Source organism: Heliconius melpomene, chromosome 8 (genome assembly GCF_056956725.1).
Source record: "Heliconius melpomene rosina isolate 202511_hmr_F chromosome 8, ASM5695672v1, whole genome shotgun sequence".
Lineage (NCBI taxonomy): Eukaryota > Metazoa > Arthropoda > Insecta > Lepidoptera > Nymphalidae > Heliconius > Heliconius melpomene.
Window position 1 is genome coordinate 9,109,011 of NC_140396.1, and position 12,609 is coordinate 9,121,619.

A 12,609-nucleotide genomic window follows, 5' to 3' on the forward strand; every position below is an offset into this window, starting at 1 on the left:
TACGGTATATTAATTAAATAATAAAACATTACAGCGAGTACACCGCAGTAGGTGGTCTAATCGCAATTTATGTAATAATTATGTGTAAACTATAGTCTGTACGACTGTCACTTTGCTATACAATTGTGACAGCTCGTGTTTTCATTGAATTTCGAAATAAAGTGCCACAGTGGTGTGTTTGCAGCTTTTTGCTAATTTATCCTATTTAATTAAGTGTAACATTTTTAAATTTCTTTCTTAACATGGCTTTCTCTATGTTCTTACGCACACCAGGTAAATTATTCCTTTATGGATAAGACTTTAAAAAATATTACATAATCCTTGTTGTTGTTACGATAATCGGTTACAACTTATAATCGCCCAAATAAAACCTTCTAGATAGCAATGCCTTAAGTATTTGTTAATGGCTTTTTAACTGTCACAAAATGTAATTATAAAAAATGTTTTAAATATACATATATAGTGTGAAAGTGTAGGTTAGTAATAAAAAAACAAACATTTCTAAATCATACAGTAACGGAAATTGTGATTAATATTTTTTAATTTACTTACTAAAAAATATAATTATAAATTAAATTAGTTATTATTTTTTTCTAGCTGTCTCAAGTAGACTTCTATCTCAGCAGTTGACCAAGTTGGGATCGCAACCTGCCCTAAAGCCAATTATAGCTCAACGTACTTTAAGTAATGGTAATGCACTTACACAAACATTACTTAAAAGTGAAACTGCGCCAATATTTAATTCAGTAAGTTTTTAAAATTTTTTTGTATGTATTACAATATTTTGTCACATTATTAAATGTAGAATAAATAAGTAAGAATGCAATATATTAATACATTTTACCATTAATTTTATTTTATTTATTTTAAACATTTTAGACATTGTGGATTTGAGTCCGTTCCTACAGAGGAATGCTTAATACTTTCATTTCCTTGCTCTGGCAACAAGGCAAAGTGTGGTGTTGAGGTCTGCCACTTAACATGCAATGCCTCTAGAATTTGGTGGAAAGTGGTAACCAGAGTGTCATAACTCTTTTTCTTTTTCACAGGTTTTTTCTGTCTATTCATTATATTGGATGTAAAAAAAAAAAAAAAATATATGAGCTTAATAGAATTATTAATTCTTTTTTGCATTAAATTGTTTTCTTATAATTACAGGTTCGCTCATTCCGCACTTCAGCTGTAAGGTTAGCAGGTGAAAAGGTCCATGACCACTCTAAATTATGGGTGGTGGAGAAGATAACCAGTGCACTCTTAGTGCCTATCATACCTTTAGCGTTAATAGCACCCAATAAGGTGTTTGACTCTGCCTTGGCTATTTTAGTTGTTGCCCATAGTTTTTGGTAAGTTTGAAATAATAGTTGATTTTGTTCTAAGAGAATTTAGTGTCAAAACATTCAATTCTTCAATTTCATTGACATATTGGGATTTTTTTAGCCAGAGTGGAGAAATGAAAATATTTGCTCCCCTGAGTGGAGATTGAACCAAAAATCATTTTGTTTACAGTTAAATACTGTCCTACTGTGATATAATGTTATATATAAAATTAAATCAAATCAGCTTTATGCTGTATCCCGTACACAGCATAATCAGTTAGTTATATATATTATTTTCATTTAGTTAAGTGTCTATGGTATTCCTGAAAAGTCCAGTTTCTTGTAATATTTTAGTAGCTATATACAAATTATCAAGTACTTCAACAATGTATAGTTGAATTTATGTCTTTTTATTTATAGCATCATTGCACTGCATTCCGCACACGACAGGGTAGACAGCAGGCACTTGAGAACCTAGTGTTAAGACACTCCTTTCTCAGTAATATTTTCCGCCAAATTTCTCATTGCATGTTAAGGGAATGATTGTAATGTTACACTTTGTCTAGCTGCCAGAGTGAAGAAAGGAAAATATTAATTCCCTGCGCCACAATTCGCCTAATATTCATTAATGACTTTTCACAGCTGTCATATACATTGTCAGAAGCTGTCCCACAATAGTGTCTGGATGATAAATTATTTTCTAATTAAAGTATTTCTTTCAAAGGGGTCTAGAAGCCATTGCAGTAGATTATGTCCGCGCCGGCGTTTTTGGGCCCATCATACCTAAAATGGCCATAGGCCTTGTCTACCTCATCTCTATTGCCACCCTCGGAGGACTTTTCTACATCATCACCCACGATATTGGTATTGCCAACTCTATCAAACAATTCTGGTCTATTAAATCTGGACAAAAGGCATAATTTATTTTTGATTATGGCAACACATTGTGATCATCAGTTGTTTACCGTATGAATTGTTATTTATCTGTATTATTTAGAATAGTAAGCATTAGATGTTAACTAGACAATTTTGATGAGATTTTTTTCATTGATTTTAAATCATTTATACAAATATACATAAGTTTTGACAATAGTTAATGGTTAACATGTTTCAAATGATTTTGTTGGATTTTTTATTTCTTTTGAAAAGGAATTATTGTTTTCTAAATTTTCAGTGTTATAAAGTACTTAATGCCAAGCACAATTGTTGTTAAGATTGTAAGGAAGATTGCTTTTTTTTCTTTTTTTTTAATATTGACTTATGTCTTGTGTACATAGTGGCAGCATTCTTTACTTCATTCGTTCAACTGTTTCTATTACATGTGACTGAATGTTTATAAATTATTTTGTTGAATGAAATAAAAAATTTTGACCGAATACAGGATTTATTTATTTAACATTAGTAAATTATTGATATATCAAAATCGATCTTAGTGTTGAAAGTGATTTATAACCAATAGCCTATGCAATAAATCGGTTAGGGAGTTTAATTTAAATCTTTGTTTTGGTAAGTAGTAATAACAAATAGATTTGAATGTGGTGGGATATGAACCCTCGCCTTCTGGAAACTGATCAGGCGCTCTGATCACTAAGCCATACGTTCTCATCAAGCTACTTCGAAATTCTTATACGCTTGTTACAACTTATTTATGTTGTAAGCATCTATATAGAGATATTTTTACAAATTTCCGCTACTCAAATTAATATCCGATAATCATATTTTTTAACAAAAAAACCGACTTCAAGCAGTAAAGTAAGAATAAATTTACTTTACATAAAACCTTTATTTTTATTTAATGAAACAAAAAACATTGAATAACATTTTTATAATTTTGAAGGGTATTTGTGTATTTTATATTTATAACAGACAATTTTCAAATGAGATGAGTAATCCTAATATCACTGTGTATTTTTACACAAATTAATGCCACTACTTTTCCAGTTTTTTTTTCTTATATTTATTACTATCCCACACATAGCGGGGTCAGCAAAAGCAACATGGGAACCAATTGTTGAGATTTAAGTCATTCCGTCCTACGATTTTCGACGAATTTTGGCCAGAGCCACCAGAGCAAGGGAATGAAAATATTAAATAATTCCCCGAATGAGAATCGAACCCACAACAGTAGCGTTTACAGTCACACGCTTTAGCGTGCGACATAACACATTTCTCTACCTAACCAAATTCGAAATAGAAGTTTGGTCGGCATTCATAAAACTTCGTGTTTACAGTTGACTATAATTATAAGTCGCCTCGTCCAAATCGTCTAAAATAATTACAGAAGTCGGTTAAAAAAAAAGTCCGAAAGGAAAACTAGATGGCGCTGTTATAAGTTATATCGCGCTATGGTTACGGTTTGAATGCGTAATATGGCATAAAACTGACCGCGTAATATGACTAAGACTTGTCTTGACAAAATCTCTATATCGTAGAGAATTTTTGACGTACATACTCTTGTGGTATGTATATATATTTAACAAGCCGACGCGCGCAGCTTTGCCTGTTTATTTCCACCCTTAAGGATAAACTAAATAGCGTTGAAAGTTAAGACAAATAAGCATGCACAGAAGTGCGCGTCCCATGAAACACGTTTTCAATGAAATATTTTTAACAGTCTGAATGTCAAATTTCATAAAAATCGTTGCCGATTTCAAAAAATATCCATACAAACTTTCAACCGCATTTCATTAATTTAGGGAATTTCTTTTGTTCTGGGTTTGAAATATTTTACCCTATATGCAGTTTCAGTAAGAGGAGACTTCTTATCCTGTAGATTATTCTTTGTATTCTTGCTACCCTGTATAACGAAATGAGTGGCATACATTTTATTAAATATCATAATCTCTAAAAAAAATTAAACTTAGGTTCAATGATTTATTAATATTTAAAATGATTTTTTGTTAACGATGACAGCGTCATTAAACAGAAGTTATCTCTAAATATTATGTATTATTATAATCTCTTGTATATTGTTTTTAAATAGCAAGAACGGACAGGAAATCACAAACTTTTAAATTATTGATTATTAAAGATCATTCGTTTTTAATAGTATTTTTTATAGCAAAATAATTTCTTTAGAGTAATTTAAATTTACGCAAAGTGAGGCCAAAGAGTTGAAGGTTAAGGTCAAATAAAAACAATTTCTAACAGCAACATAATATATATTTCTGTCAATACAATAATAAATTCTAAAAATATATTTTATTGCTTTGCACTCAATATTTCTTTATATATGAACTAAAATGTCTTCACTAACCATACATATAAGTATAATACAAAACCTTACCCCCCATTATAATCAAGACATTTTAGCTCCAAAAATAATATAATGAAATAACAAAATATATACCATTAAATAATGTAAATTATAGAAAAAAAAAAAAAAATCTTCTTTGTAGTTTCTTTGAGGCCGAGGTTTATCATTTTATTGAATTTACAAGATACAAAAGATTTTTACATATTTACCCATTAATAAAATAAAGTTGGCGAAATATTATACCAATATCAACATCGATGTTACCATATGTCACGTAAATAAATATTAAATAGTTCTAATAAAGTATTTATCTATATAAATATTAATAAATTATGTTTGTACATGTCGCCTGTAAAATATATCTAAGGCCTGCCATTGTTTTGTATGTAACAATATGTGAGGTCGTCTCGACCTCATATGTTCCACTGCCTCATCCGGAGACCAACCGTTTCTCTGTAAAATGAGAAGAATAATTAATAATTTGAGGCGGGCCGTGGCCCCGGGGGACTGGTTTGCGACTGTAACACGCAATGCCTCCAGAATTCGGAAGTAAGTGGGAAACGGAGTTCTTAACCCTAGGCTCTCTCTGCCTACCCTGCTACATTTATACAGTGAGAAATTGAAAAAAATAAACAAATAATATAATATATTGTAAATGTACAAAGTTCAAAATATTATTAATGTATAGATGTATTTACATTGAGATTTATATTTACCAATGGGTTCAATTCCGAAATGCTCATAAATAGTAATTGAAAAAAAAAACGAAATTCAATACATAACCATTTGTTTGTACAGTGACAATATAAAAATGCTTTTTTTATTACATATAGTACTGAACGAAATAACTGACTTAGATATTTGAAAATATAACGGAAGATAAAAAAATATATTTTATTTTAAACAAATTTATCATGTATACATTTAGTATATGAAATAAATTTTAAAACCTTGAATTTAATGAAGTCGCGATAAATGTATAAAATTCATAAGAGTGAATTATTTAATATTTTAATTTTCGCTCTGGTGACAAGGCGGCGTTGAGTTCCGCCGCTCGTAGGAAAGTGAAGGGAGTGCCTCTCTGTCTACCTTGTTATTATTCATCAAATATAACTTACCAACATAAGGTAGCATCCTACTAATGTAGCGCTCCTCGTACGACCCGCTTTACAATGCACATACACCGTCCCACTGTTGACTGGATTCTCATCTTTCATATTCGATATTTTCTTTTCTAATGGCAAAAATCTGGGGAAAAATAAATAACAAATTAAGATTGTTGTTAATATTAGAAGGGTGTAAAAATATGTCACATACTCTATATTTTTAGTAAACGCACGGTAACCCGACCCGTAAAGCTGGGATGCGGAGAAAAGTTAGTGTTAGGACACTCTGTCAGATCGCTCAATTCAATTTTTCGAGACATTGCGTATAGTATCGGAACTTAATGAAGCACTTTGTCTTGTTAGCAGGGAAAGGAAATTAAATTTCTTCCCTTCTCTTACACCGTGTGGGAATTGAACCTACAACCGTCACGTTTACAATCAGACACTGATTGTCGTGGACGTTATGTCACGACGGCCCCGATTCCAATAATTTAAATTTTATATTTCCCTGCTCGTACGCCACGATAGATCTGACATTTTTATTTTTTTAAATTTTATGAATAAATAAATGTACAAAGAAGGTTATAATATTTTTTTTTTTCAACTATCATATTTCACTTCGTGACTTCGAATGGATATTATTCTTATTTTGATAAAACTGCAGTACAAAACTTTTATCATAAGAAAATATAAAAAATATTTTTTATTTCCTTAAAGAATATTTCAGCTTTATGGGTTTCCTGTATTTACAGTCACAGTGCCCCTGCGCCGCGACGACTAAAAAATAATAATATTAAAAAAACGTATATATATTTTAAACTAATTTAATAATAACAAAGTAATTATTTTTTATACTTTTTATAATAAGTAGATACTTTTTTTTCCTAAGTGTGGAATAATACTTTAACTATATTAAAATAATAATTATTTCTTACCTATTTATAAATCTAACTCCTTCATACAATTTATCTTGATCTGGCGCCTCGAAGATATCGGTAGTTGCTAGCTGTAGAAACTGAACACCATGTTCCCGCCATCTCTGTGGAACAATATTAACAGATATGTGAAAAACTAAATTATAAATAGTGACTTTACACTACGCGATTGAATATTTCGATTTTTTCACCCTGGTAAGAAGATATGGCACGGCGTTGAGTTTCTTTACTCAACACGTAATGTTTCGAAAATTAGGTAGTTATGTAGCGTCTCTCTGCCTTCTTTGCCATATGCGGGATACAGAGTAAAACCAAAATCTTTAAGACGACGATTTCCAAGAGGCGCGGATTCAATCCCGTTAATTTTTTTATACGTTTTCTAAATAAGTATTAAACTTTAAGATTATTAAAAAAAAATAAGTAAAAACGTTAAAGTTAAATAAATAATTATTGAGTATTTGAGACCTTGTGATATATATTTTTAAATATTACACGTGACATTACAAAGTAAGCTAAGAGCACAATTCCATAATGTAATTACAAAGGCATAGGAAAAAATAAACATATGAAAAGATTAATATAATAATATGTAGATGTAAAAAAACGATAAAAAATATATAAATAACATCATAAGCGAGTTAGGATGACAAAAGATTGTACGTTTAGATTGTTGGTTATAAATACAAAACTGAATAGAGGCCAGTCGTGGCGCAGGGTCACAGGCGTGTGACTGTAAACGCGACAGGCCGTGGGTTCGATTCCTACTTCTACTACTTGGGGAAATTAAATATTTAATATTTTAATTTTCTCGCTTTAGCACCAAGCAAAGCAAGCAAAGCGCTTCGTTGAGCTACTCAACACTCAATGCCTCCAAAATTCGGCGACAAAGTGGGGCACAAAATAGGAAACGAAAGTGTCTTAATAGGAAGTTCTTATCACTAAGATTTCAGGTTCCCTCGGCCTACCTTGCTGCAGTTTATACAATAACTAAGGAACCTTAATAAAAATCCTATTAGTTAACAGTGCTTTTACCCATATTAATCTGGATATAAAATAGTCTCATTTAATATGTGTAATAAAATTGACATTGAATATATAGGAGGCAGCTAAATATTTTACAAAAAAAAACGTTATTATCTGTTATTCATTAAAAAGAAATTATAATAATTTTTCACATAATATGTATTATATAAGAAGTATATTGTAGTCAAACAATTGATAGAGAAACAATTTATAAGTATTTAATAGATGTGGAGCTTAAGTATTGCACATTAAAAATAGATTAAAAAGTAATACCATAGAAAAAGATTGGAGAAAAAATACTAAGTATAGCTTATTATCATTGCTTTTTCAATGGTTATTGGCAAGCATTCCCAGCATATATTATAATATATAATTGAGTATGATGCAAGGATAATGCTAATTTTAAGATACAAATTTGTGTATTGCAAAAATAAAGAATTTCACAAAAAAAGAATTTTATAATTTTTTATATGTCAAGTGACAAAATTAAAGAATAAGTCTGTTATTACTTATATAGAAATGTAAGACTACAACAGACAATGAACATCACCATAACAAAACTTTAAACTTTAACAAAATATATAAATCAGTCTGTCAGTTGTAGTTAGTAGAAAGTGGGGAGCAGAAGTGTCTTAATGGGGCCGAATAGTATTAACACTAGGCTCGCATGTTCCCTTTCCCTACCCTGCTAGTGCAGGATTCGGCGCAAAGTTAACAAAAATGTTGTCACAATAGTCAAAGGGTCCAGGGTGGGTAAGCAGAAGCATCCTTTTTTGAAGATATCCATTCTAGAGTACCTTCATTTAAAGCAGCACTTTGTTTTGTCGGAGGAGTAACAAAATTTAATTCATTTCACTGAATTGGAAACAAATTGACAACTGTCATGTTTAGCTGGAAGTTGAGCCAATGCATCACAATGCCTTCAGAAAAAAAAATAGTTTAACTAAAAATTTTTTACTTAATATTTTGCAAGATAAACAATTAGTTATGCCAAGGACCATAGGATTATGACATGCAAAGCTAATTAAGTTAATGGTTCTTAATAATTAAATATCAGAATAAAATATTTGTCTTTTTTTACATTAATACAATATTTAAAATTAATTATCCATGAAAAAAAAAGAATATTTTTGTAATGTCATTAATTTTTTGAGTCCCATCAGCCAGTCAACATCAGTTAATATCTTTAAGTGCTGTCTGAACTCTTAAAGAGTAGTATTGTTATAGTATATGTATTTGTTTTGTGCATATATGTTTGTATGTATGTATATATGTGTGTATGATATATAATAAATAACAAAAATATCTTTATGCAACATTATCTACTGTCAAAGGTCTGTTACTAATAGTTTATATAAATAAAAAATTGCCTGTAAAAGGTCATATTTTCTTGATCTGATGTCAAGGCAAGGGATAACATTAGGTTCCAGCACTCAACATGCAATGCCTACAGAATTCTGCAGAGTGGTATGAATATGTTTTTATGGGGAAGGAGTGTCTTAATGCTGTGTTCTCAGGTTCCCTCTGCCTATCTAGCTATGTGTGGGATGCAGCATGAAGCTATAAAAATATATAATGAATAAATGGATAAAGTATTGTTTTAGTTTTATTTTACGTTTAAATATTTGACACAAAATAATAGATTTATAAATAATAAAAATAATAAAGTTATATATATAAAATAATAGAGTCCTACAGTGATCATTATCTTTCTATTAGAAGAATATATTTAGAACAAAATATTAAGTATTGAAACATAAAATTATCATGTAACTAATATCTACTTAATATACATTTACTTACCTCAGCATCATTTGAAAATATTTTTAATTCATATGTTTCATTCATGGATACAACTCCTTTTATGTTTTCCTCTTCTATTAACTGGAATCAATACTGTCCTTTACTTATTGGAAAATATTAAATAAAGAAACAAAAAATAATTTATAATATTTAAAAGTTACCATAAAAATATAGGATAAAAATATGAGAGAAAAATTGAAGAAAGAAATAAAATGATGCAATTCAATAAATTAAAAGGAGTACAAATTAAATAAAAACTAAATATTTGCATACTTATATGTAATTTTTTATAGACTAATAACGGGCCAACTAAGTTAATTGTTTATAACCAATAAAAAGTACCTGTTTGCTCATTCCTCGGAAAGGTAGGGCACCTAGGATGACATTATCATCTATTCTATCATACCAGCGTCTGCTGGTAACCTTTTCCATCAGCACATTATACAAAAGTGTTGGATAAAATGTGACTCTAGCGAACATAGCTGTACCCTGTCAATATACAGTTATTATATTAAACATTTACAGACGACTCTAAGTAGTATGTCCACTCATCGCTCTAAGTAAACTATTTAATACTTTACCATGGTGAAAGCTGATGAGTCGGTCTCTTTGGTGGGGAGCATTAAAATTTCGAATTGAAATTTGTATCACGACTTCTCGTAACACTTGGTTATGACATCTGTCATCTGTCAAAGTTAATGTCTTAGTGTCGTTTTGAGATTAGTTTAGAAATTGTATAAAACATTATTAGTAATGTATTTTTTTATTAAAGTTATTATATTTTTTGTTTAATTTAGTTTAATAAATTGATATATAATACCTAAAACATATATAAGGCGAATGACTTCTTCTTCTTATATATTTAGTTGGGGCCTATTTAACACTATGAGCAATGTTACACTAACATGATAGTAGCTTTGCTCTCAAATCTTAATAGGTGCTAAGTGATATAATAACATATTAATCGATTTTGTTGAATTGAACAGTGGAGGTGAACATTTTTAAAATGTTTCTCCTCTTCTATAATTTAACAATAACGTAGAAGTGTATAAATTAATATTTCATAAAAAATTTCCTACAGATATAACTGTTGATGTCCTTCTTAGATATGTACATTAACTGAAAAAAATACCTAATGTGGTAAGGAAACGATAAATTTGGTTTGTGGAGTCGACCTCTCACGTAACATATTTATAATAATTATGGTATTGTATTTATTTAATGGAGTTAAATAGCTTTTATTAATTTTAATTTAGTGTATTCTTTTTTATTTAGAAATAATTTTTTGAGGCATACAAGCTTGTGATTTTATATGCGGCTGTTGTAGGTTCGATAAGTTCCACCACCCAACACGCCTCAACAATTCGGCGGAAAGTAAGGAATTAAATTAGAATGGAGTGTTTTAACACTAGGTTCTCAGGTTCCCTCCGCCTACTCTGTTGCGTGCGGGATATTATTTTAACATTAGTATGATTGAACTTAAGAACCCTAAAAATTTTAGTGATAATGATGTAAAAACAAACATCCGTAAAATTAATTGTAGGTAGGAAAAAAGAGTCTACCTACTTTTGAAACGTTTACAAACCACACAATTTTGATAATAACAACATAACGATAATTTACATTACTGTTTTATTTTTTAAACAGATAGCCTTAACCTTTAGCATAAACCTTTATCTAGTGAAATACAAATTAAGAATCATTTTCTTCAAAAGACATTAATTAAAAATACCATTAACGTATATTTATAAGTACGAGTATGTCATAGAACCTAATTCCAGAATAACCCATGTAATATCTCACACAATATCTAATTTAAATACCCTCACATAGTTCACCTTTTGAGTAATTTTATCCATTATTAATTCGCTGGCCGTGGCGGGCTTCTTTCAGAAATTGAAAGAGATATCATCGCATGATGTATCGACGCCATTTGTAACGCGGCGGGGCGCATCGGACATTCGGAATTCAAAATTAAATTAAAACGCGGTAAAAACAACGTACCCGCCATGTTAGTGCATTCCATTCAACATGATTTGATCTGCGCTAATTTGTCTATGACGTATTTAATCTTTCGTTTTTTATATTTTTTTTGTGTAACAAGATTGATACTGGCTGATGCTAGATAAATATGCTAATGAAGTAAGATAGGTATAGGTGTCTATATATTGTGCTAAAGTATTTTATTGTCTAAAAAATCTTGAACTTTTTATTTTATTATTTTAGCTTTCAATATTTAATTAAAAAAAATAATGATAATTTTCAGAAATATTTTATTTCATTCATTTAATTACTAAGCCCTACTACAGGTCACCTACAGTTTAATTATAACATATTTTTTATGTAAAGAAAAAAAGTAAGGCACTACATAATTTACGTAAATCCTTCCTTTCCCATAGCAACCAACTGATCGGTCCGGAGTCCCGAGTCCCGACACAAAACGCATTAAGCCGAGATACGGTATCTCATCTGTCATCATTAATGCCATAGTATCCTAATAAGTTTGCTACAATAAATAAAGGTAGAAATATCAAAGAGTTGCGCCCCGTTTAATGGTTGTAATTGTGGCCAAATGAAATATGGCATTGGGCGATACGGACTCTCTGTCGTGGGTGTCTCACCGGCTTAATATCGACGTTTACACTCTATAAATATTTTAAATGATTATCTTAATGCGCCACCTCACCTCGTAATTTACATACGCGTCGGCACCAGGCCGAGGCTGAGGAGTCGGTGCAGTTAAAACATTAGCACCCCATTGCGAAATGACCGCTGAAATAAACGGGTTTTAATCAGCGTTGCCATAAATAGTCCAGCGCTATCGCGTCCCGCCCGTTGCGAGTCCGCATTATGCGTCTGTCGAACACGAGACGCTTATTTGTGTCCAAAAAGCGCTCGAATGACTTAAAGCTATCCGAATTGATGTATGGCGGCGACACGCGAATGCCAAGCTTTATATTCAAATTGGGCTGTATTCAAATCCGCCGTTGCCCGCCGCCCGCTCTCCGTTGTCTATGCCACAGTTGACAATTCGCGGGCATTTCGCAAAAGGAACGCCGAAACATCATATCATTCGGTCTGCTTTTTGGCTCGCCGATACGCATCTGGCTTCTGGGGAACGGCCGGAGTCATGTCCTCTGCTTTGCTTTTATTTCAACTCGATTGTGTCC

General features: G+C 31.0%; 2 protein-coding genes across 2 annotated transcripts; one reads left to right on the top strand and one right to left on the bottom strand.

Moving 5' to 3' along the window:
- The first annotated feature begins 106 nt into the window (after nt 1–106).
- SdhD (succinate dehydrogenase, subunit D) lies at nt 107–2,692 on the top strand. The gene is made up of 4 exons (XM_085189080.1): nt 107–273; nt 598–746; nt 1,159–1,343; nt 2,041–2,692. The coding sequence occupies exons 1-4, from the start codon at nt 243–245 to the stop codon at nt 2,234–2,236; spliced, it is 561 nt and encodes a 186-aa protein (XP_085045206.1). The 5' UTR covers nt 107–242; the 3' UTR covers nt 2,237–2,692.
- A 1,764-nt stretch (nt 2,693–4,456) lies between these two features.
- PTPMT1 (protein tyrosine phosphatase, mitochondrial 1) lies at nt 4,457–10,134 on the bottom strand. Its single transcript, XM_085189393.1, has 6 exons — nt 10,021–10,134; nt 9,782–9,928; nt 9,440–9,520; nt 6,614–6,717; nt 5,691–5,820; nt 4,457–5,025 (listed from the first exon to the last, which is right to left on the bottom strand). Exons 1-6 carry the CDS (start codon nt 10,060–10,062, stop codon nt 4,903–4,905), a joined length of 627 nt encoding a protein of 208 aa, XP_085045519.1. The 5' UTR covers nt 10,063–10,134; the 3' UTR covers nt 4,457–4,902.
- Nucleotides 10,135–12,609: the final 2,475 nt, after the last annotated feature.

Coding starts and splice junctions, on each gene's coding strand:
- PTPMT1 (XM_085189393.1), bottom strand. CDS start 10,062: ATGCTCCCCACCAAAGAGACCGACTCATCAGCTTTCACCATG. Junction 6,718..9,439: donor TATTTTCAAATGATGCTGAG/GTAAGTAAATGT, acceptor ATTGTTCCACAG/AGATGGCGGGAACATGGTGT. Junction 5,026..5,690: donor TAGGATGCTACCTTATGTTG/GTAAGTTATATT, acceptor CTCATTTTACAG/AGAAACGGTTGGTCTCCGGA.
- SdhD (XM_085189080.1), top strand. CDS start 243: ATGGCTTTCTCTATGTTCTTACGCACACCAG. Junction 274..597: donor TATGTTCTTACGCACACCAG/GTAAATTATTCC, acceptor ATTTTTTTCTAG/CTGTCTCAAGTAGACTTCTA. Junction 1,344..2,040: donor GTTGTTGCCCATAGTTTTTG/GTAAGTTTGAAA, acceptor TTTCTTTCAAAG/GGGTCTAGAAGCCATTGCAG.